Below are 26,810 nucleotides of genomic sequence, written 5' to 3'. Positions count from 1 at the left end.
AAATGTATGCTGTACCTCGCCAGTTAGCCACTGGTGTGGCCGAAGTGTACGTAGCTCACTGTGATGAATGACAATTGGTGTTCCTTCGGTTTGTGTAGGGATCAAAGAAACCACAACCTCTGTCTCTCCTTTTCCACAAAGAGGAGAGCTACAAATTTCAAACAAACATGACAGATAGTTAAACTGAAATTTAATGCGTTTCAATTTCATCTTTTATTTTAACTACTGTATTTATTCTTTCTACTGTTCAAACAAACTAGAACCTTTAATAGGTACTACTATGAGTTTGAACATTTGATAAAAGAAAGCATTCTGACTTGATGCTGTTGGGTTGCTGTTGTCTTTACTGATGCCTTAGGTTTGTTTGAGATCTCCCTATGTACAGTCTTTTCATCCACAATGTCTTCATGGTCCCCCTCCAGGGATGACCTTGGCCGTGGTGGCGAGCTTTGTTTTGCAATGGGACCCTCAGGCACTGAGGACTATCAACAGTGTTTTAAAAACAGATCAGATTTTTAAAGAGCCTCATTAAACAGTGCTTCTGTTTGTCTGTTAAATCAGTTTTGTTTATTTTTTGCAATACATCATTCCTCATTTTTTTTCAAGAGTCCAATTGTTTGCAGATGTTTCAGTTGTAATTTATATTTAAGGGATTTTGGGGTTACATATGTTAGAGTACTAAACATTTTTGAGCTGGCTGAAATTTCCATGGGTGCATAAGAATTAGGACTGTTATGTTATGTGAAGATTATGAATTTAATTTTATTTCCGTAGAATGCATGACAGCATTACATTGACACTATTCCTTCTTGTTTGATGTTTTGAAAAGGAAAGGCCTGCGGATTGGTGTGGCATATCTTCCCCTTTCTTTCTGTTGCTTTTCTTTCCATCTTTCTTGTTCTACTCTGTAAGTCTACATAAAGTAAGGGATTTGTAGATCTGGTTTACATATCAAAGCATAGAATGGAATAAGAAACATGTAATTCTCCTAATATAGTCTTTTCCTTAAACTAATACCTATCACATCTTCAGTGACACATTTGTTAAAATATTCGAACCTTCCTTTGGAAAACTCTTTTAGAGTCCTCATACTCCTTCAGGAGTGCAGTGTGGCTAATCTGATACTGGGCTACAAAGTCATCAAGCCTGGTGAGCCGGCCAGAAGTAAAACGAATATGTTTTAAGTCCCACTGACTCTTTTCCATTATTCCTTGAGTTTTATTGTCCTGTGTAATGTTCTGAGAAAGGATACAAAGACAGGTGAATTCCTGACATAATTTAGCAGTACAACACAAAAAGAGTTCTGACACAATTTACTGGTATGGTACAAACTATGTAATTACTTGTCTTGTAAGCTTTCTCAGGGCATTGTATCTCCTGGAGCACTGCTCATATTGTGGTCCTGTCCCATGCAAGGTCACCTTTGTATTTAAAGAAAATGAAATATTTTGTCAAATTATCAGAAAACACACAGTCTGATATTTCAGTCAAAAAATGGAAATGTGGCACAGTTAAGACAAACCTAGCATAATACCGGTCCATAATCCAGCAAATGGTAGAATGTATTTCTTGAGGTGATTGATTAGCCCTTTGCATTGGTACATTGGAGGTGTGTAAGCTTTATGAATGTAGAGACACAACGTTGTGAGTTTTGGGGGGCACTTATTTTGTAATTCCACATCAGACAGTCTTGAAACGATGCAGCTGACACTGTGGGAAGGTGTCCTCTCAGTCTGAGGTGGAACTGGTCTGTGCAATCTAGAACCTTTCTTTTTATAGCTTTTTGAATGTAGAGACGCAAAGAAACCGTATATACTTGCTCTTATTTTGTAATATAAGTATTGGAGGGCTTTTATTTTGGTATTCAACATCATCAGACAGTTACGGACTGTGTGTTGGGAAAAAATCGCGTTTGCCAGAAGAGCGCTTGCATTCACATCAGTTCTCTGACCGTTTTACCGTAATAAGCAGTTTATGCGCGACAGTAGAAATGACGTGGCGGCTAGATTGACCGAGCTTTTAGACTTGGCGGCTGGCCTGACCGCAGTTCAGGGCTGGTGTGTGTCTGCACACCATGGCAGTGTTACAGGCACACCAAGCTGACGTACCTGCTTAGAGAGCTGGATGAGGGATAGGGGCTCAATTTGATTGAAATATAAGCTGATCTCTGAGCTCCCTAGAAATGCTGTCTGTGGTTGACCCTATCTGACATGGAGAAGATAGGGTCTTCCTCATGGACGCCCAGCTTTCGCCTTCTGGACTGTTGTATACAGGCGGCGGCGTTTCAGCGGTTTCTCCCTCGCCTATCTCTAGCTCAGGGGGCTGCTGGGCGTGCCAGCTCCTCTTCAGAGAGGCACAGAACAGAGCGTGGCTACTCGCACTTGTTTTCCCCCTAGGTGCAGCCAGAGTCTCTTTATGACAAGTCCTGTCACTCGGCAGACATCTTTGAAACGCCTCTCGGGTATCCAAGTGCAGCGCCTATCTCTTTGAATGGGGAAACATCAAATTCTCCAAAACTGTTCACTAAGCTTACGATTAAATCTCATATTTGAAATCACCAATGAAATCGGTGTCATAAATGTTGTTTCTTTCCTCAAATAGCGTTATAAAAAGCTTATTTCTCAGGCTAGATCAGCCAGTGTGCATGCGCAGTCTCAGAACACTGACTGTTTCTATAGCAACCGGGACTTCGGCAGCTGCAGTGATGCGCTGACTTTATCGATTAGCGATTGGCTCTTTCATTCAGAAGGCGGGGCTTCCTGCGATTGAGCGGCCATAGTGAGCTTTGCATTTTTCCCCATTCAAAACTATAGGAGTGACATGTCTTGGGTATTTGGTGGTACATGTCTTTGGTGCAGCTCTTATTGTACGTTCAAACCATTCAAGCTATTCGCGCGTGAAATTCACTTCACAACAGACGCGAATTCGCATCAGGGAGGGGCTTCTGCCAGGCGGCTCCAGTCTCGTTGCGAAATGGCGGACATATAAATAACTTTTTTTTACTATACTATTGTGAGTGTATTTGCAATAGGATATAATTGCTCCAAGTGTCCACATACAGCGACGATTATTTTTGTCCTCCATTGTTGTTTCGGATTTCATAATCACGTCACTACTAGAGCAAGCTCCTGATTGGTTAACGCGGCGTGAATATCCGCCAAAGTTCAGATTTTTCAACTTGTGCGAATCATCGCGCGTCAAACGCCCGAAACGCTCAGTTTGCGCCGCAGGACGTCTATTCGCATCTTTGCATTGACTTAACATGTAAATCACTCGTGCTTAACACGAAAATTCGCATCTGGTGTGAACGTAAGACATAAGAACATTAAGTTTTTATGTATGTACAGTAGGAAATTTACAAAATATCTTCATGGAGCATGATCTTTACTTGATATCCTTATGATTTTTGGCCTAAAATCGATAATTCTGACCCATACAATGTATTTTTGACTATTGCTACAAATATACCTGTGTTACTTATGAATGTCACGAATCCGGTTCATGGTCTTCCACACACTCACCATCAGAGGTCGCCCTTCCATCATATTGACTCTTGCACCACACTACTGTTGCTCTTCACCCAGGGACTACAATTCCCATCATCCATTGGACTGACGACACAGCTGTCACCAATCTCACATTGCTCTGATCACACAGCTGATTGCACACGCTTTATAAGCCTTGAACTTCCTCTCTGTCTTTACCGAGTATTGTTCTGCGTATAACACTCTCCTAGTGTTAGCTGCCTTACCGAGTCATTCTGTGTTTTCTAAGTTTGTTTTGTTTATAGTCTCGTTTCCTGTTTCCCGCCCTTGTATCGTGGATTTACCCTTGTCTCAGCGTTTTGGACTCTGTGTATACCTCGTTTGGATTATTGCTCAGGTTATCGGACTACCCCTCTGGATATTGTTCGCCGATCGAGGACCCACGCATGCCCTAGGATTACTCTTGTGTCTTGTCCCTGCCATACTCGTTTGCTGGTGTTTTGACCCTGCCTGTTATTTGACTGTTTATTAATAAAAGCTTGCAAATGGATCCTCTCGTCTCTTCGGCTCTGTTACAATGACTGGTTTTGTGGTCTGTGTTGAAGTGCCCCACAGAAGGGAGGGGCGGGGTGAGCAATTGTTCATTATCATTTAAAGAGACATGCACCGAAACAAGTCACTTTTAACAGAGCTGTTTTTGACAAGGTAAAAAGGGTGTTGTTTTACACGAACATTGACGAATTTTAACCAAAGTATCTTACAGACATTTCATGAAGACCCTGAAGAACCATACCAACTTGTGGAAAATGGGCATCCGATGTCCACTTTAAGATGCATTTTGTGTGGTGCAGCTATACGTCATACACTTTTTACATCCAAAACATGAACTGTTTCTGAATTACTTTTATTACTACAAGTAAATACACTTGGCAATACTATAATACTCCCTATATAATCACTAAACCTGTCACTCGTGGACTCTCACAAATACTCCCTGTTATATCAAGCTGTAATTACACAGCATTTTCAGATTCACATCTTAATTATTTTTAATTTACTGTGAAAACCCAATGCTGACTAGTGCGATTGAGAAGTGAGTCTATAAAGCTATTGACAGCCAACCAACACTAGAAGTGTCTAAACTAAACCATTGCTATTTGGCTTTGAGTCTTAAAGTAAAGTTTATGTTACTATTGGATGTGAAATACAGGTTATTTATCCAATGCACAATTATTCTTACACATTTTGTTTTCACTTATTCCCATCAGGTAGACAGGCTGCTAATGATGTTTTAGTGTTTAATATCTATGCATAGATCACCACCATTTTATTGTCAAGCATTAATGAAGTACTGATTCTTCAATCATTATTAAAACACTTGCCATTATTGGAGGGAAGACAGTAGTGCTTATATTTACACAACATAACTGACAAACTACATTGATTATAAATTAAAGTGACACACATTTATTAAATACAAAGCTACAAATAATACAGCTTAGTAACCTGGCATAAAGTGTGACATCTTTTTATCAGAGTATCAAATATCATAAATCTTCATAAAACATTGATATTCATAAATCTTTTCATGAATATCAATGTTGGTGAATCCATGCACCTGAGTGAGCTGAGGACAGTCGAGAGATGCTAGAAGTGTATGTGGCCCCTGATATTTAGGAACAAACGTCTCCGTCAGGTTCACTGCGGCCAGACTTGGAATATCACTGAAGTGACAGAAAGACAAAATTAGTATGTACATATTCCATTTGTATTAATTTTACTCACTCAACTCTAATTTATTTCAGGTGGTTTAAATGAAATTAATACTCTTGTGTCTTATACCCATAGTTAATTGTTCTGACATACTGCAATCCCAGTCCTTCAAACCGAAAAACGGCATTCTTCAGTACACAGGGAAGTAAGTTCTGGAATTTGATTTTGAAGGTCATCTCTTTACCCACTACACCGCCACAAAGAGGCTGAAAAAGAAAGACAATCAGGCACTAGTCTGCAAATTTTGATGCTTCATATAAGAAATTAGTTGTGTGAAATCTAACTCGAATGCAAACACTGGCAGATGAAGAGTTCATGATAAAGAAAACTCACTATGATAATGAGATCCGGAGTGCGCAATCTGAAGTTGAACCGGGTGGTCAGTATCTGCGTAGTTTCCGAGACCCGTCCAGAGATAGTGAGCATCAGCGCTGCTTGATCCACCAGGTGTTCCTTGTAGTCCTCGTACCGCAATATCCACTCCAGAATCTGGACTACAGAGGAAAACAATGCTTTTATAACAAATCTACCTTTAAAACGAATAATCATCCTTGTCGTTATTTTGTCTTCACAGTTGATATACTATATGTCAACTCTGTAATGAGAATGTAATGCTAAGGTAAGAATTTGGTAGGACTGGTTTGACTATGGTTTGTACCAAAGGCATAAAAAAACTAGAAAATGTAATTTTGTCAAGACAAACATTGATGTTGGCTTTAAAGTATTTCTTGAAAATCTAAATTTGCCTTTTAAGCCATAACAGCGTGTCTGGTGGATATTGCTTGAAACAACTTAACCAAACTAATACTTCCACCATGTCTCAGCCTCATATGACTTGAGCTCAATGAGTGTCTGGTCCTTTTTCACCAAGGCTTTTTGGGCTCCGGTGTAGTACATGGCTGCCACCTGGCTGTACAGAGTGAGGCTACGAGGAGACCTGCACTTGTTCTTCAGGATGATGGAAAGCACGACCTCCTGACCAACACACGGTCCGTCACCCTTCATGTTGACTTCAATGATCACATCCTCAGTGTTGGACAGCAGGTATACGGACTGTTTGGAGCCATTGCGACAGGCTGTTTCTACAGCAATTCGCGCCCCGTCTGAACCTCATGAATGGGATAAAATAATAAATAAACTCATGAATTTTAAATGTATTGTTTTTGGATATCATGTATAAAACATCCCTACTTCCAAAAATGTCAGAAAACCAACTAACCAGACCACGATAATAACAAATTCTTGATTTTATATAATAACATTTAATTTTATATTTTATCAGAATGGATTGCTACTTTTTAATGGCCGTCAATAGAGAAAGATGCTTTTCCCCATAGAATGGTGTAGTTATTATATCTACCAGCAGGCGTTAATTCTGCATGCTAATCAGTCAAACTTATTAAAGAAACCAAAACATTTGGCTTTAGTGACTGGAGTGTATATCATTATGGACCTCTACATACTGGCATTTTCTGTATGTTCAGCTCACACTACAGTGATGTGTTTTTGTGATGTATACATGTGTAGGTTTTCACCTTCTGGGTGTTTGTAGAGGTGTGTTATATCTACTCGCAGCCAAGACTCCTTCATCAAACTAAGAATATCACAGAACAAGCAATTAACAAATGCATGAACTTTTATATGACTCTGAATGAAAGTTTGGCTCTTACTTGACCAAAGTTCCATGATCTGCAGGCGATCTGCTGCTTAGTTCCATAGTAGATTCTGCCCATGTCATTCAGCACATACTCGGCTCTCTCTGCCTCATCAGGTACACGCCGTCATCTGATAAAGAGACATTTTTAAATATTTACAAGTGTTTTCTAGTTTTTCCTCTTATTGCTCAGTTTCAGGCTTCAGATGTGGTTTATAAAATTAAAAGAGGATCCAATATCATGTGTACATACATGTACACCAGGGGTTGAACAGTATGTAAATATCATTTTCAGTTGAAGTGGCCTTTCCTCCTGGGTAGTTGGTTACGATAGTAAGTTTGTACCGTCCAATATAAGCAGTTGACTGAGATTAAACACACAGTTTGATTCGGTTTTGCATCTGTTCAATGACCCTGGCTTCCCAGCAGTCTTTCTTGAATTCCTTCACTAATGGAACAACCGTGAGCGTCTCACTCCATGATGATGGGATGTTACCTATGAAACCCACACAAGAAGAGAAAATAATGGTGAGGATATCCCTTTAGAGTATATTCAGATTTTTTTATTTTTTATTTTTTTACAGTGGAGTGGAAAAGTCTGATTTACATTTTGGATAAACAGAGTAAATACAGATGGTCAGATGTTCTGCCATTGAAGCACAAGATGTGCTTTGGAGTGCAAATCACTAAAAATGTTCACTGTTTCACTATAATTGTTATTGTTTTATAATGAAAAAGAAAATCTTATGTTAAATTAGAATTTACTGCAAAATTGAAGCATTTTTGTTGGTTGCCTCAGACATTTTGGACTTGCTTTGTCTTTCTAAATGTAATATATTATTAGCCAGTTTCTTTAGGTTGTCAGAACACATTTGGCTGGGTGGCAAGATGGCATCTAATGAAAAAAGGCCTTAACTCACATAGTATCAGCTCCAAGTGAAATTGGTCACAGTTTGGATCAAAGGGTCGGGACAGCTCAATACACATCTCAAAACACTGTCCCCTGCGGATGATAAGGTGATCGCTAAGATAACGATCTGTGTGATGCTCTTGTCGATTCTGTCCTGTCCTGGATTTGTTGAGGTCAACAGAACAGACATGCAACGGCAGAGCTGAGAAATAGTAAAGAAAATGATATATAATGAGAGTAGGGCTGTCAATTTTTTTAGAAACTTAAGTCACTTATATGACAATTATTTGCATATAATTCCCTTAGTTAGGAGTTTTGTTTAAACACATTATCATCTCACATCATGCATTACATTCCAAAGACCTCGTACCATTTACCACAGGCTCCACATGTGTCCAGGGGGATTCTAGTGGTCACATCCTCAGAAAAGGATGAGCCACCCACCTCGCTGCATGTCTCTGTCCTCCTCCTTGACTCCAGTCTAACAGCTTTAAATGACCTGATTGAGCATAAGCAAAACTCACATAATGAACTATTCGAAAGCAGGTTGTTGAGGTTTGTTATGGTCTTTGGTTCAGCTTCTTACAAGATTACATTGTTTCCCCTTAACTTCTTTAACTTTCTTCAACAAAAACACTTAAGAGAGTTCCTTGTCTTTTGTTATTCCTTCCAGAAGATGTTTATTGCCCTTATTATTTGACATATACAGATAAATGCACAGAGAAAAGCTTAGAAATACTGCAGTCTTCTAAAGATATTCCTGGGCCTGATCAAAATAATTAAAATACACCCATTTCAAGAAATGATAATGTCTAAACTCAGATCACAAGAGCATAAAACAATATTTGAGCTCATTACTTACATGGTTGTAGATCTTGTTCCTGAATGTGTCTGAAGACTGTGTTGTCTGAGAGACTTAATAAAGCAGTTTCTTCTCAGATGAGCCTGGTATATATCTGGTATATATTCACATCTTCATCTCCACCCCATCCACAGCTCAGTGCTGGAGACTGTGAAGAATTTCCTGTCTGATGAGAGAGAGTTTAGAGTTTAAGATGAGTCTCACAAGTTAATTGTAACAGCTTAATTAAATACTGCATCAGCACAAATTATCAATGTAAAAACATTTGAGGTATCAAAGATGGAATGTGTTGTAAATGGTTCCAGTCAATGATTTAATCATGTATCATTGAGAGTAATTCTTCATAGACACACCAAATACCACATTGTTTGTCATTTAGTAATATCATTACAAGCATATCTAACATTTTACATTAGCCATGCCACTGTTAGCATCTGTTAGCATGATACATGTACATTATGTATTTAAATATTGTAATATTTTATTTTTCAGAACAGCGGTACAAAACTGTCGGTACAGCAGGGAGAAACTAAACATAAAATGGCTTATTTTTAATTAAACAGTGGTTTATTGAACAAATTGCTCTTTCTTTAAATGAATTCAATTGAAATTAAAATTTTCTTAGGGATACAAATCTACCTTAGCTTATGCTCTAAACTATGTGGAGCCCTTTTACATGGCTATAAGGTTACAATTAACAACAAAGCCCAAACTTAAATGTAATAACTATTTATTTTTAACAATAATAATCAACACTCAACTTGAAACTCAAAAAAAAAAATGCACATATGTAAATTGCACAATGCAGTTTTAAAATTAATTTATAAATAATACAATTTATATTTGTTGTTGAAATGTATTCTTTTACACAGTGGCTGTCGTAACTTGTTTCATAACAGGTTTAAGCATACATTGAATAATTAAGACCTCACTAACAGGTAAATAAAAATATAATGGGTATATAGTCTAAGGCTGATGATACACGGGGAATTTTGGTTAATGTTACCATGAATGGGCAACCATGACTGATCTAAAGTATCCAGATATAAATTTTTAAATTTAAAATAAAAATTGCTCAGAAAAAGTTGCCCTGTGTATCATTAGCCTAATATTTCACGAAATGCTCTTCTCTAGACTTAATTTCTCTAGCAAATGAGCTGTGGACATTGATGACTTGCCTGAGGTAAATGAAATGCGGCATTTTGTTCGCAGTTGAAAATTCAGCTCATCAGACAAGGTCCAATCTTTGTGGTCTTTTGCAAACCTCAGCCTGATTCTCCTTCTTTCTTCATTTATGAAGAGCTTTTTTCAACCTTTCCATGACTTCAGTCCTGCCCCTAGGAGCCTCTATGTATGTGTGTGTGTGTGTGTGTGTGCACATTTACATTACCTTACATTTACATTTAGTCATTTAGCAGACGCCCTGGAGGCTGGTGCAGGACTAGGATACGGGGAACACCTCCAGGGTGGATCAGGGAGCTCGGGCGGCCATGGCGGATCTGGGGACTCAGGGCACCATGGCGGATCCGGGGACTCAGGAGGCCTTGGCGGGACCCCAGCCCCCACCCCCCACCCCAACCTCTATGGCTGGAGCCCTACTACCCCACCTCAAAAAAATCCTTGGAGAAAGTAGAGGACTCCGAGACCTTCCCGGGGCCTGATTCAGGATCTGGATGGTGCTCTGGAGGAGCGGGCACTGGAGGGCGCTGTCGAGGAGTGGGACATGGAGCTGGAGCTGACACATGAGGGCTTGACTTCCCTGCGGACGGCGGTCTTGAGGGAGCTGCAGACAGCTGCGTACTTTACTTCCCCGCAGACGGCGGGCTTGAGCGAACCGCGGACGGCGGCCTTGACTTACCCGCTGATGGCGGGCTTGAGTGAGCCGCGGATGGCGGCCTTGACTTCCCCGAGGACGGCGGGCTTGAGTGAGCCGCGGATGGCGGCCTTGACTTCCCCGAGGACGGTGGGCTTGAGTGAGCCGCGAATGGCGGCCTTGACTTCCCCGAGGACGGTGGGCTTGAGTTGGCCGAGGACGGTGGGCTTAAGTGAGCCGTGAACGGCGGCCTTGACTTCCCCACGGACGCCAATTCTGGGCTGAGAACGAGAGTGGAGCTTTGGAGAATACGGGGGCATTTGGGGTTGGGCAGGTGGTAGGAGCCGTTGGTGAGGTATGTGGAGGTTCTCGGTGTGGGGTGAGCTGGGGAGACGCGGCACGTTCCAGTGGGGGCAGGATGATGAGACTTGGGAGGTTCCCTTACTTCTTCCACATCGAAGTCAGAACCGTTAACGAAAAGAACGAGATTAATCGGCTCAATCAGGGGAAAATCACTGACGGGAAGATTGTAGTGGATTGTCTGCTTACTGCATAGTAAGTACATTTTTACTGCAAAAATAATGTACATGTTTTAATTCTAACATCTTTTCTGAATGTGTTTATTGAAGAAAGTTGTTTGTATTTCCATTTGTAGTTCCTTTTGTACTTTTAGCTGTTACATTAAATAAGCAAGCACAACAACCTTCGGGTTACAAGTCCAACTCTCTATCCATTAGGCCACGACTGCCCCTAAAGAGATCACTGCATGTCACATTGTGCGACATGGATCTAATAAACATGGCTACAACATGTGTGTAGACTGTACAATGATGACACCTGTTGACTTGTACGCTATGTTCCTATAGAAGAATAAAACGTCATCAGCATCAGCATCATCAGCCCCTCTTCATAACATAAGGATCACATCCATCATATGTTGTGATTTTCTGTTTATACCTTTCTCTTGTAATAGTGTCTAAACCAGTAAATTACGGACTTTCCTCCATCTCATCCATTATGCTTTTGAATTTGGCACGTCATCAGAATCACATGATTGCAAACAAGCTATTGATGCTCATCAATGCAAATCGCATGGAAATACTGACAGGCTTAGCAGGCAGTATAAATGCAGTGAGAACGGCAATTGCGTCAGAATTTGAGACTGAATGCTGCACTACTGATCGAGCAGCAAGCACAGCGATCTTTACAATGTCTCTTTCCCGCTCTCAGGGAACCAAGATTATGACAGTAACTGGAGACGTTCCCTATCGAGCGTTCACACCACATTGCGATGCATTCACTGCGAGAACAGCATACAATCCCACCGTAAGAGCTCTTAGGCATACTAAAATTGCATATCCAGCCAAAATGAATGAAGTAACTGCACTGAACGCAGGGCAGAACAGCCACATAAAAAGCAATGAAATACACAGACCTGTACATTGTCAACAGCCATCTGCTGTAACATCTAGTACAAAGCACATATACAAAAGTGTACATAGTCCTGCACAGTGTCAACAGCACTCACGGTATAGCACTTGTGTTTATACTGCTCAAACAGAAACATGAACCATGCATTTTGCACCTGCAGGAGCAAGGGAAACATAATGCAGGATACGGCGCTTGGGGGCCGGGCCTCCAGAGAGCTTTCTCCTCCTCTTGACAGGCCCATCAGGACGAAGGTTAGGCAGCCGAGGGCCTCTTAGCCATTTTCTGGGAGCAGAAGAGGAGCATTTATACTGCCTGCTAAGCTCTACCCAGTCCTTGTCTGACCCCGAGATCTTCTGTTGCATCGTCGACTATAAAAGTGTGAAATAGAAGATTCTGATGCAAATGCCGCTCTTGCCACATTTACACTGCCCACCAAGCCTGTCAGTATTTGAATTTTGGGGGCTGTTGTCTAGCTTGGCTATATTGAGATGTTTTAATAGTGGTATCAATTCACAGCAGTGACAAACAGTTACCTGGCTGTCGCTCACTAATGTAGGCAGGTCAGGCAGACTCCGGGTCCTCCTTTTTCTCAAGCATCTATTGTACAAACAATATCTAATCATGCAATTAATTGTAAGTACATGTTGCAAATAGCTGGAATTATCCCACGCACATTACGGTTACACTTTATCCTTTTTACAGTGTGAGTATACATTTAAGCACTGAGTAATATTAATTAACTACATGCATTTACTATATGGTTAGGGTTTGACTTAGGGGTACTTGCACGTAACTATGCATAATTTATTGTTATTATAATAGTAAGTACATGTAACAAGGACACCTTAAAATCAAGTGTTACCAACATGACATATCACATGATGGATTGTTGATGATAAGTATTATAATTTAACCAATATGTATCCATTAAGCAATTTTTTTTTTTACTCAGAAATTTGTGAAACAAATTGTCTGGGTTTGCATGTTTTTCCCAAACATTTCCAGTACTGGAAACTGCTATTTTAACAATTAGTGATTTTCCAAGGTTTTTTTTTATAAATGTGGCAAACAAGAAGGGTCATTGAAAATCCCAGGATCATGAAACTATTGATGGAGAGTGTCAGCTCCGTTTAATTTTCTTACTAAAGAAATAACGCACACATTTTCATTTTAACATCTTTATTTTCTCATAGGTTTATTGAAGAGTTGTTTACATTTCTATTTGTTGCTTTTTTGTACTTTTAGCTGTTACAGTAAATAATCAAGCACAACATGGAACTTTCTGCTAGATTTTTGACTTCTGTAATCTATGGACTGCACAGTCCAACATGCAATAATTACAGTGTGCTTTTAATTGCAAGGGCATGAATCGACTAGCAGCACGGCCCTTCCAAATCCAGTTTGATGACTGGAAAATGCCAGATCATCTTGTTTTAACAAGGTGTTACATCTTTGCAGTCATCTTTAATATTACAATCATAATCGCAGAAAGGAGGGGTGTAGTTGCAAGGGGTGTTGCATGCCACTTTCCTGCAGGCATCCTTACAACCATAATCCCAGCATGACGCGACAGGGTTGCAAGGGTTGCTGCAAACTGGCACACAGTATGCCACTTTCTTGCAGTCGCCGTTACATCCATAATCACAGCATGATGGCATGCAGTTGTAGGATTCAGAGCAAGGTTTAATGTAGCATGCCACTTTGTAGTTGTCCTTACAACCATTATCACAGTATGATGGGCCAGGGTTGCAAGGGATGTTGCAAACTGGCATGAAGCAAGCCACTTTCTTGCATGTGTATAAATGTGTGTATAAACTTGAAAACTGTAAGTAACATAACGACATTTAAAATATAAATTTAAAATGACAGTTTAGCTAAATCTGAACAGTTATGGTTTTGCATGGGATTACATTGAGGGAAATAAATACAAACTTGCTTAATATGAGAACAACATTAACATTTTAACACAACAGAACCCATTCAGACATTTTTATATCAGGGTTATAACTGGGTTCATGCACATTTTTTGCAGTACATTTCCATCACTTATGAGGTGAATATTCATGCCATAACGTTCCATTAAAGTCAGGGCCGTGTACTGACATTTTGAGGTGCAGGAGCTCAAGTGGAAAAATGGCACAACTCTCATAATAATTTATACAAAAATAAAACTTCATACAGTTGAATTAAATTTAATTAAATTACACTATTATATGAAATAATATAAATTAATATATAATAATATGTGAATCATATAATTCAACCGATTCACGCAAACTGGTTGATTCATTCATGAACTAAGCAATTGTGACCCTGGACGGAGCACAAACCAGTCATAAGTAGCACGGGTATATTTATAGCAAGCCAAAAATACATTGTATGGGTCAAAATTATGCATTTTCCTTTAATGCCAAAAATCATTAGGATATTACGTAAATATCAAGTTCCATGAATATATTTAGTACATTTTAGTAAAGTCTGGCTTTTGCTCCAATCCAGGAGACCGCAGAATCCGGTCCAGGTTTTGCTCCAATACATGATTTATGAAAATGTCCATCTGAAACACATGATTTTTGAAAACAATTTCCATCTGAAATACTAGAAATATTATTAAAACTTAATTTTTGATTAGTAATGTGCATTGCTAAGGACTTCATTTGGACAACTATAAAGGTGATTTTTTCAATATTTTAAATTTCATCATAGATTAATGAATTTCTAAGCAACTGTCAGTTGTGACGACCTTTAAATCAAAATAATAATGATAATAATAATAAACATATGTGACCCTGGACCACAAAACCAGCCATAAGGGTACATTTTTGGAAACTGAGATTTATACATCATCTGAAAACTGGATAAATAGGCTTTCCATGATGTATGGTTTGTTAGGATAGGACGATATTTGGACAAGATACAACTATTTGAAAATCTGGAATCTGAGGGTGCAAAATATTGAAGAAAAAAACTTTAAAATTGTCAAATTAAGTTCTTTGCAATGCATATTACTAATCAAAAATTAGGTTTTTATATATATTTTCAGTAGGAAATTTACAAAATATCTTCATGGAACATGATCTTTATTTAATATCTTAATGATGTTTTGCCTTAAAAGAAAAATCGATAATTTTGACCCATACAATGCGTTTTTGGATATTGCTACAAATATACCTGTACTACTTATTACTGGTTTTGTGGTCCAGGGTCACATTTAAGAATAAATATTTTAATTAGAATAAATGGAAATAAATATTGTACATAATTGTACATATTTGTAGCATCGTCTAACAGCCACAGATGCAGAACATAATAGTATAATTGTTGTAATATAATATTATTATCATTATTGAACTGTACTGTATATGAGGTCTCAGCTAATCAGCCTTTACTGACTCAAGCCTGCAGGTACTGAAATAGTCCATTTTAATATCAAGATTGCTTATTTGGCTAAAATGCTTCATTCTGTTAGCCAGTTAGTAACATTTCATCATCAGTCAGTTGACTTGAAGAGAGAGAGAGAGTCTAGCTGTGAGGGCCTTGAATGAGAGAGCCCAGAGGGCATTTTATGCTTAAAAATCATGGTTTGGCCAATTAAAACTACAATTTAAAACATGGATCAAATTATATTGTGCAATCATTAAACCAATTCTACTGTATGGAAGTGAATTTTGGGACCAGTATTAAAGTTGAAAATTGGAATAAAAGTTTAACAGAGCACAACCTGAATTTGCAAAAAACATTCCAAGGGTAAACCGAGGCACTTCTAACATTGCCCCAGGGCTGAGATGGGCTTAAACACTGAAATACCAAAAATAATAAATAATAAAAAAAAGAGTTGTTCAATTGTGGCATCACCTCAGTCAATCTGACACTGAATCTATTCCTTGCCAATGAAACCCTCCCAGTGTCTCATCCTCTAAATACACTTGTGCTTAAACTAATGAATGAAACTCAAGCTGAGTCTGACTCCAACCACAATCCTAACATTCATAAAGAAATTGACAAAAATCCTAAGGATTTAAAATGAAAAATTTAAAAAACGAATTTCACCTCCAAACCAAACTCCAGAGTTATTCGGCCCTAAACACAACACTTTCTTCTTGTATGTCCCAAGCACACCACTACAAGGGAAATATTTTTTTTTTTACACAATCTGAAGCACTGAATTTTTCATTCTTTACACTAAATGACTCAGAGAAACTCCGCTATATACTTGGAGAGGATAACATGCATCAAGCATCAAGTTCAAGACACTGATGCTTGCATACAGAACTACCACAGGCTCAGCACCCTCCTACTTCCACTCACTATTACGAACCTACATCCCCTCCAGAAGTTTGAGATCTGCTAGTGAGCGACGCCTTGTGGTACCACAGAGAGGCTCAAAATCACTCTCCAGAACATTCTCGTTCACCATTCCTGGCTGGTGGAATAATCTTCCCACCCCTATCCAGAATGCTGGATCCCTGTCAATCTTCAAGCAACAAATGAAACCTCATCTCTTTCGGCAATACTTGACTTCATCCTAAACTCAAAACAAAAAAAAAATTGTTTTAGAATGCTATAGGGGATATATTCACACGTTATAGAAACAAAATAGTTTTTAAGATAGAAAATAGACGATAAAGAATCAACTTGATGGAGCTCAAACTCCAAACATGCAGTCACAAATCAGCGCATGCGCTACTATAATATATAACACATATAACACATACCACTTTAATTATTTGACACAGCCACAACTTCACATGCCAAGTTGAAGACAAATGATCGTGCAAATGCCTAAAAATACACAAATCATTATTATTATTCTTTTAAAAAGTTAGTAATGAATGTCATATTTACTTGATATCTGACACGGATACCTCAATATGGATCTGAAAAGTTCTGTATATCAGGTACAGTAATGCACTTATTAGTGTCACGGTTTGGTTTCTGCTTAGTTTCCTGTTGCCCTTATTTTTTTTTTTTTTTTCGGTTGTCCTCATTAGTTCCTGTCCTAGTTTAGTTAATCATTCATCTTATTCACCTGTTTTGTGTTAATTATCTTGTTTGCTCCTTTGTTCCATGTTCATTATAAGTCCTCAGTTCTCCCTCAGTCTTTGTCTTGGATTAAATTTATCTATGTAAAGTGTGTTGATGCCGTTAATAAATTCTCCTATTCGTCTACTCCTTCGTCGTGCGTTTGTCTACAACCACTACACGTAACAGTTAGGGGTTGTTTTAAAATATTTAACTAATTCAGCTCATTCAGATCAAAAATCCCTGGGTGCTGCAACAATATGGCTGCCCACTGCTCCAGGTGTGTGTTCATTGTGTGTTTGTTCACTATACTGTTTGTGTGCACTTGGATGGGTTAAATGAAGAGCACAAATTCCGAGTATGTGGAAACCATCCTTGGCAACACGTCACTTTATTTTCACTTTCACAAAAAAAGACTACATACAGATTAATTTTCATTTTGTTTGATAGATTATTTCAGTCCTGGGTTTATTTATAATTTATTTTAGAATCTTACAATTCAAAATGTGAAAATCTTTATCAATACAACATTCTGTGCTGCATGTTTGCATGTTTAATACTACAGAAATAACCCACTCACATGTGTGCATACTTTTAAGTTTTTATTTTTGCATTTGTTGTTTATTTGTACTTTTGTCCTCATTTTACATTTTCATAAAAAGGATCAAACTCAACAATAACAGAAGAATCTGAGGACTGAAACATCACAGTTCAACATAATCACAGCTTTCTGTGGGTCAGTTTCAGTGGGAGTTGTTCACAACCAGGTGTGCAGCATGCACACTTCCACATATTGACTGGGAATGAGACAGACCCTTCATTTCCACAATCTCTCCAGGATTCACAGCCATCCTGAATGACGGTCTTCACCACATGATCATGGCATGATGTCAGGTTGCTGCAAGGGTTGTGTTGAGAAAGCGGCTTGATGCAGCCGTACACCTGCTTTCCACACGCTCTACTGTATTTACAGTCATCCTGCACCACAACAGCCTCACGACCACAGCATGCCACACAGCTGCAAGGGTTCTTGTGAACAGGTACAGAGCACTTCACTTTGTTGCAGTCGTCTGACTTCACTCTTAAGGATGGGAAACGGCCGACTTTCCAGAAGTTGTTGAGGGCTGACTTATTACAAGACATAGTGAGAGCTGAAACAATACAAGAGAGAGATTGTGAGAGGATGAATGGAAAGAAAAAACATGAAAAGCAATAATTATCTTAAAGTAATAAAAGTCAAATGAAATACTTACTTTTGTCCTTTTCAGTCTTGATTTATCGTACTCTAAGCAAGTCTTGCTAGTAGCAGCTCTTCTCTCTCGCTGATGTTTCTCTCCTCAGCAGCCCGGTATATATTCACATCTTCATCTCCACCCCGTCCACAGCTCAGAGATGAAGAATGTGAGGAATTCTCCTTTTCTTGGGAGGGAGACTTTAGTGTTGTTCATGAGTCGCACTGATTTAATTTTCAATACAGAATTATTGCAATCTTTACAGTATTACATATTAGTGTCATAGTGTGAAATGATGATTAATGAATAAACAAAAGCAGTTTAATAAATGGCAAGTGTGAATGGCATCTTTTATATTATGCAATGGTTAATGCCGTGCCAAAGCATGATCATTTAATTACTCAAATGATTAGACGTTTTCATAAAAAAAACAATAATAATAAAAAAATATTTACATAATAGAATCTTTTTTCTAGTATGTTGTGGGAGAAAACTAAAACTCATTCCTGAATAAGATTATCCTTTAGTATGTACACTGTAAAACAATAATTTACAAAAAAAAAATATGATTTCTTTTTTTCTCACAAATAAAACATTTTTCTCACAATTTAGACTTTTTTTTTCAGAATTGCAGGAACAAAAAGTCTGAATTGTGAGATATCAACTCAGAATTGCCTCATTTTTTCTTATTCCATGGCAGAAATGGGCTTTCACTGAAGAAAAATCTGAATTGTGAGATATAAATTCACAATTGCAAGGAAAGTCACAATTTGCATTTTTTTTTTTTTTTTTATTCGGTGGCAGCACAAAAAATAATTATAAAAGCAAAATGTAAAAGTAATAGTTTCTCAGTTTTGTTTGTATATGTATTTGTCTTAAAATTTTGACCTTTTTAAAAATAAAATCCAAATTCTGTGATAAGTCACAATTATTCCATATATTACAGTATATTTAAAAATTATGTGTATCATGTTTAATTCAATGTATTACTTGCTGTTTCTTTGTAATTATTTGTGAAATTTTGTTTCTAAACTATTGTTTCTATTATGTTGCATCCACACAATTTATACACATACTCAGTCACACACAAACATCAAGCTTGTCTATTTTTATCTTTCTGCAATAAAGGGGTTTTATAAAAACTACTGAGTGATGACATCTGCTTTATATCATGCTTGTCAGATTAAATTGAGATACAAGTTGTTAATCTGTTTGATTAATTCTCCTAGATGACAAATTATGTGTATTATTATTTCTTGTTAAACCTCCTTTCCCATTATCACTAAAATGACTCAGATTTACACTCATGTAATGATATAGGCTGTGAAATCTAATGGTAAATACAGCAAGTGAAACAATCTTATGTAACACTATAAAGAATTCACTGCTGTATGTAAACCTGCCCTCTCATGAAAAATAAAATTCTTCATCTCTGAGCTGTGGACGGGGTGGAGATGAAGATGTGAATATATACCGGGCTGCTGAGGACAGAAACATCAGAGCGAGAGAAGAGCTGCTTCCAGCAAGACTTGCTTAAATCAAGACTGAAAAGGACTGAAAACATGTAAGTATTTAAACAAATTTTGTTTGTTTTTATTACTTTTTTAAGATAATCATTACTTTTTCATGTTTTTTCTTTCCATTCATCCTCTCACAATCTCTCTCTTGTATTGTTTCAGCTCTCACTATGTCTTGTAATAAGTCAGCCCTCAACAACTTCTGGAAAGTCGGACGTTTCCCGTCCTTAAGAGTGAAGTCAGACGACTGCAGCAAAGTGAAGTGCTCTGTACCTGTTCACAAGAACCCTTGCAGCTGTGTGGCATGCTGTGGTCGTGAGGCTGTTGTGGTGCAGGATGACTGTAAATGCAGTAGAGCGTGTGGAAAGCAGGTGTACAGCTGCATCAAGCCGCTTTCTCAACGCAACCCTTGCAGCAACCTGACATCATGCCATGATCATGTGGTGAAGACCGTCATTCAGGATGGCTGTGAATCCTGGAGAGATTGTGGAAATGAAGGGTCCGTCTCATTCCCAGTCAATATGTGGAAGTGTGCGTGCTGCACACCTGGTTGTGAACAACTCCCACTGAAACTGACCCACAGAAAGCTGTGATTATGTTGAACTGAGGTTTCATTCCTAAAGTTTGTCTGTCAAGAATTGAGATTAATCTTTCAGTTAAGTTGAAAAAAATAAAATAAAATAAAAACATTAAAGAGAAAACATGAGTGAATGGTTCATTTCTGTAGAGTTAAAACTACCTTTTTTCCCATATAACAATCTGACCTGTACTTGCAGTAAGGCAAACAAATCTGACCAGAAAGAGCAAAACATTTCTCTTAACTTTTACTGATGCATTTTCAAAACGTTTCAAAACATTTCAAAAGGTTTCAAACCAGTCCATTAACACAGTGGTTGTTGAATATAAAAAAGATATATTCAACTGCCTATAATGCAGAGACTGACCGACTCATTTAGATGGCAGTTACAGGGAAATGATATCATGACAGCACCACAAAAACATAAAAAGACTCAAACCCTTCACAAACAACTATTCTGAGCTGTGAAGCCAAGGACTGTAGAAAATACAAGTCCCAAGTCCAATTCATGCTTTTACAGGTAAATCATCTACTAATTTTATTAAATGTGAATTATTTTATAACATATATCAGAATGTATAGCTACTTTTGGATGCCCTGCCTTCAATTTGAGACACAACTAACATTGTCCAAAAAATTATGTAGGATATAGGATCAAGCATGGGCAAAAGAAATAAACCTTGTGTATTAAATGAAAATAAAATGCCATTTTCATAACTTTAATACTATGTGTGTTTTATGTTACCAAATAGAAACAAATTCAGTGAGCTTCAATGAGCGTATTCTTTTATTTTATATGTTGCAATCGTGTGACACTATCGAGGTACAGCACAAATGTGAAAGGGTTCCGGAGCAGAAGCGATGGCAACTGTCCTTTTGAGACTCAGTGTTTCTCCCTCAGGTGGCAGGAAGGTAAAATGCTGCATCAGAGAGATAAAGAAGAGGAAGAGCTCCATACGAGCGAGCTGCTCACCTGGACACATCCTCTTACCTGGAAAAAGGGCTCTAGATCAGTTTTTTTATTTTTTATTATTAGTATACAAAGTACCATTCAAACGTTTGGGGGTCAGTAAGATTTTTATAATCTTACAAAATATTTCGATTTCAAATGAATGCTGTTCTTTTGAACTTTACATTCAAAATCAGTATATTAGAATGATTTCTGAAGGATCATGTTACACTGAAGACTGGAGTACTGATGCTGAAAATTCAGCTTTACATCACATGAATAAATAAAATATATTCAAATGTTAAACGGTTATTTGAAATTGTAATAATATTATTATTATTTTTTTTTTTTTTTTACTGTATTTTTGCTCAAATAAATGCAGCCTTGGTGAGCACAAGAGACCTCTTTCAGAAACAAACAAAAAATGTACTGACCTCAAACTTTTGAACAGTGGTGCATGTGTGCATGTATTTATTTATTTTAGTTGTAGTTTATATATTACATGTTCCTCTTCGTGACCTACCTATTGAAAAGGGAATGAAATGTTCTCTCTTCATAAATTTGCCATTTTCATCCAGAAAGTGAGCAGGATTGAATTCATATGGATTGCGATATTTATTCTTGTCTTCTAGAATTGGCTTCAACATTGGCAGCACCATCACACCCTGTCATAGGACAAAACGTAACAATTTGAACATTAAACAAAACTGAATGTTTCAGTTATTTTCACTCTTCCATAATCCTTGAATATAATGCTGTATCTAATGTGAAGAATCATTGAGATTAATGTTTCTAAAATCTCTTTTTTGTTGCTACATTTAGATTTCTGGTTGAAATATGACCTGGAAATACTTACCTTTGGTATGAGACATCCTGCTACTGTGGTGTCTTTGCTGGCAACTCTTGGTGGAATGAAGGCAAGAACATTTGCGAACCTCAGAATCTCATGCATCACCGCATAGGTGTACGGCAGATGTGCCCTGTCTTCCATCGACGGCTGACGTGTCTGTCCAATCACCTGATCAATCTCAGAACGGACTTTCTCTATACGGAAAGTGAATGTGCAGAGTAGGTGGACATGCATATACACATCTGCCTAACAAGTAGACAAGTAATAGGAGCGGAGCGGCCCACCTTGCACTTCTGGATACTTGGCCATGTAGAGTAAAGCCCAGCTCAGTGATTTAGCAGTGCTTTCTGTTCCTGCTCCAAACAGATCCAACACACAGTGTATCAGGTTTTCCTCTGTGAATTCCGCCTCATTGTCCTTACACTGGGAACAATGGAAAGATGAGGATGGGCATACAACCATGGACAAAAAGAAGAGTTAAACACAGAGATGGCTACAGTAGAGCGACTCTACAAAGAGGTAATTGCAAATTAAAAATTCTGGGGCGTTTCATTTGAAATACTTGAATTATTAGCTAGCTAATGTGTAAAAAAAAAAAAAAAAAGAAAAGCCTTAAATGACTGCATTATTATTATGCAAGCATCTGCTCAAATCAGTTACCTTCTCAATCTCATCCAGATAACAGTCAATGTAGTCTCTAGGACTAGATGGGTTTCTGTCCTCTTTGTGCTTTCTGATTTCCTCCCTAAAAAAGAGTTTAAGCTTGGAAAGATTGGCAAATGCAGTCTGGTGCTTTCCTGGCAGCAGGGACATCAGAGTGGGAAACGTGTTATACAACTGTTGAGGGACAAACATATTTGGTCATTAGGTTGTAAATCTTTGCAGGAGATTTATTATTTATTGACTTATTAAAATATAAAAATGTTATGTATGAGTTGAAATTGCTGATCTGAAAAAAAATATTCCAACATCAAATCTCCCTCAATAGTCAAAATTGATAATTACTTTTTTTTAATGGATGTTCCTACTCTTATTCTGTATGTATTAGCGCACATTTTTCCAAAGAGCAAGCATTTGTCATTGCAAAACAGATTCATATTGACTATAAAGCAAGAGACGCCTTTGTGAATTACAGTTAAGACATTCAGCAACTACAGCATGCCTTTATTTTTATGAACACTTATCACATTTCCAGAGATCTCAAAAGCGGATGTCATCATAGTAGGGTAAACTTATGTTATTTCTAAACACCAAAAAAAAACATTCACAATTGTGTTTATATGTCTTCACCAAAAGGGGGAAAAAAAATCAAGAGATTGATAACGTTGGTCAGAAATGAGACAGACATCAAATTTGCAGTTGCAAACACTTAAACAGCACTGTTAACTAGTTGTTGTTGTTTTTTTACTTCATTGCCAAGGTATGAAAATGATGGTAATTTAAATATATTAGTTTAAATAAATATAAATAAGTTTCTGTCTTCTTAAACAAAGATTATATTTTGAAGAATGTGGGTAGCCAAACAATTGTTGATCACCATTGACTTCCATAGAATGGAAAAAGGAAAGGACATGTGGCGACCCATACTCGGAATTTGTGCTCTGCATTTTAACTCATCCAAGTGCACACAGCAGTGAGTAGTGAACAAACACACACACACACCGTGAACACACATACAGAGCAGTGGGCAGCCAGTGCTGCGGCGTCCAGGGAGCAATTGGTCTCCTTGCTCAAGGGTCTCACCTCAGTTGTGCTATTGCAGTTGGAGAGAGCTCCCTGAAATTCACTCCCCCCACTTACAATCCCTGCCGGACCTGAGACTCGAACCCACGACCTTTGGGTTACAAGTCCAACTCTCTATCCATTAGGCTATGACTGCCCATAAAAAAAAATACTATGGAAGTCACCCACATGGAGGTTAAAATATCTTTTTATGTTCAAGAGAAGAAAGAAACTCGTACAGGTTTGGAACAACTTGAGTGAATGCATATCAGTGTCTGTGAAAAGGGTCCAATATAATAAATTTGGTCCCATACCCGGCCCCAGACATTGATGGGCAGCTTAAAGGTTTCATCTGAATACTGCAGCAGCTCATGAAAATGTTGGTTGTCATACTCAAACTTGTAGCCAAAAACCAGGCTGCATATTATATTGCCCACTGCGTAGGTCAAGAGGTGATGAGGATTGAATGGCAAACCTTGGGAAGCAAAAGAGAGAAAGATTGGTTACAGCTAAAAACAGTACTTTCAAATCATTGCCTGTAGAGTGCAGTGTGTACTCGAAGCCTGTTGAGATGTATGACTTGACACAGAAATGGTGCTCACTGACCTTGCTTGGTTTGCAAAGCACTATAGACAAAGCGACACTCCTGCAGAATGGAGTTTTCTAGAGTTTTCTTGCCCACACCGAAATACTTCAGCGTTGCCAGAGCAAAACGCCTCTGATGACGCCACATGTGTCCACTGGAGAAGATCAGACCTACATACAAAATGGTTAAAGAAAAATTAAAAAGAGAGAGAGCTAAATCCATGATCACTAAAGTGAAATCAGTAACAGCTATTACTCATGGCCTGCAAATTTGCTTGGGTGTGATATTTAAATATATTTGCAAAGCTGTAGTACACTGACAATGTACTTTTCTTGGCTCAGATTGATTTGTCAAAGTCTGACAAACTTTCCTGCACCATCACAATGGCAAGTTTATGTCACAAAATGTTGGCATGTAAATGTGGTCAGTCATGTGTTGATGAACGGCGGCTTGATTAAAGAGGAGCATTGTACTGTGTTCCTCTACCTTGCCCTTTACAGATCTTGTCATTCACAGGGAAGTACGGCCGATCTGTGAAGATGTCCGCCTGTTCCACAAACGCCTCTTTGAAGGTTTCATATCCAGTGAGCAGTATACAAGGTTTGTTTCCCAGATACAGCGTGCTCACATCTCCATACCTCTCAGCAATCTAAGCAACAGGTTATCATGTAATGTACACAACTGTAGTAGTCAAGTCATTATTGCTCTTCATACAACTGAAAACTTACCTTTGGAAAAACCTCCATTGGATCACTAAAGCCTATATTCAGTACGTTTCCAACCAAAGGCAGAGGGAAGGGTCCTGGCGGCATGTTGTTTGTAAGAACATCACGCAGGTGTTTCACCAGCAGCAGCACACACAGAAATATCAGGAGACCCTGAACATCCATCCATTGACCCATCAGGTGTGACAGCACTGACGCCATGTTTACTGAGACCAGAGAAGGGTTACACACATGAAGAATATTTATATAGCCTATATATTTTAGAGATCATTCATCTCTGTGACCACACATGTCTAAATGTCACTACATTAGATGGAATATGAAAAGAAAAATATGAAGTTGGCTTGAAAAAGCCTGGCTAGAAAGTTTAGTTTTGAAGTTTAAAGTAGTTTTAAAGTTTTGAAGACAATACCATTTATCAGAAAAATAGATGGAGACAGACAGACAGATAGATAGATGTGTTAAATATTTAATAAATTAATAAATATTTGCATAATACAAACCTAAATAGCCTACATGTAACAAGACTGAAGTTCAAAAGTTAATGATTTTCACCTGACCTGAAGCCAAATTGACGCTCCCGACAAGAAGTCGCGTTGGTATCTATAACAACAGCAGACCGTTCGAACGTTTCTCACGTAATTTATCAATATGTACACATCACAAGTTAAAATGCATACAAAAACATTCTTCTTTTTTTAAAGTATAGGCTAGTAGTTAGGATAAAGCTGCTAGCAGGTGTGCAATTATGATGCCCGTTCGGATCATTTGGCTCTTGTCGGTCTTGTCTTTTGTATTTTTCTGTTATCTTTTCACCTTAATGTTATATAACGTGTGCATTATGTGTTCAAGCTCAAGCTTCTAGCGTCCATCAGGGAAATAGACCGCACAAAGGTCGATCGTCGCCTGGTGGGGCCCCCCAGCATCTGATCATATCATAAATAGATCACAAAACTTGATATCCATAATTTCATAATCAGCTTATCAACAGTATTTTCAGATAACGCTACCATAAAGCAATTAGGAAATGAATTTGCACTAGCTGCCAATTCGATTATAATGAACAATTAGTCATGTAGTTTAGATAACCATAGCCGGAGATCGCTCGAGTGTCAGCATCGAGATGGTTTATCAACAACAAAAATATGCAGCCTATTGTCATTATTTATCACTTTAATAAATACATATCTCCAAAACAAAGACTGATCTGAATAGTCATTCATCGGATTGAGCTGCTGACAAGTGTGCAGTACTAGCCTATAGTTTTGATGCCTGTGTATCTGTGTGGGTTCTGCTCCACTTTATCTTCCATATCTTAATTGATATACAATGTATGCATTGAGTGTAAGATAGCGTGTATTGAGTGCTAACTTCTTTGAACTCTAACATGGAAAACATACCTCTTCCTTCCAGGAGACAGCACATAGTACAAAGATTGTAGGACATTCAACCTTGACCTGGACTGAACCGTTTTCTAATAAAGTTTTCCTTTACAAACATTTTCAGTTTTTAGTATCATATTAGAGTACTCCGTTATTTGACATAAACACATCTCATAAAATCTAGAAATAAAAATAGAAGAAGATCCTGCTACACATGTCCCTGCATGATACAGACAATCAAAGGAAGACTCAAAATCTTACCTTCAGTGTTTTGAGCTGTGGCGGCTGGCTGAAGATGCTGTGAATGAGAACGAGGTCAG

At 38.1% G+C, this 26,810-nt stretch overlaps 1 protein-coding gene across 1 annotated transcript; it reads right to left on the bottom strand.

The window, feature by feature from the left end:
* Positions 1-21,041: 21,041 nt before the first annotated feature.
* Positions 21,042-25,309, bottom strand: LOC306860385 (cytochrome P450 2J4-like; the record flags this gene model as incomplete). Its single annotated transcript, XM_079402056.1, has 9 exons — positions 21,042-21,267; positions 21,749-21,890; positions 22,082-22,269; positions 22,360-22,498; positions 22,736-22,912; positions 24,112-24,272; positions 24,404-24,553; positions 24,870-25,032; positions 25,112-25,309. The coding sequence occupies 9 exons, from the start codon at positions 25,307-25,309 to the stop codon at positions 21,092-21,094; spliced, it is 1,494 nt and encodes a 497-aa protein (XP_079258182.1). The 3' UTR covers positions 21,042-21,091.
* Between the last annotated feature and the right edge of the window lie 1,501 nt (positions 25,310-26,810).

Source organism: Barbus barbus (assembly GCF_936440315.1).
Source record: "Barbus barbus genome assembly, chromosome: 41".
Lineage (NCBI taxonomy): Eukaryota > Metazoa > Chordata > Actinopteri > Cypriniformes > Cyprinidae > Barbus > Barbus barbus.
The sequence above is the reverse complement of the archived record's forward strand: the minus strand, read 5'-3'. Positions and strand labels throughout refer to the sequence as shown.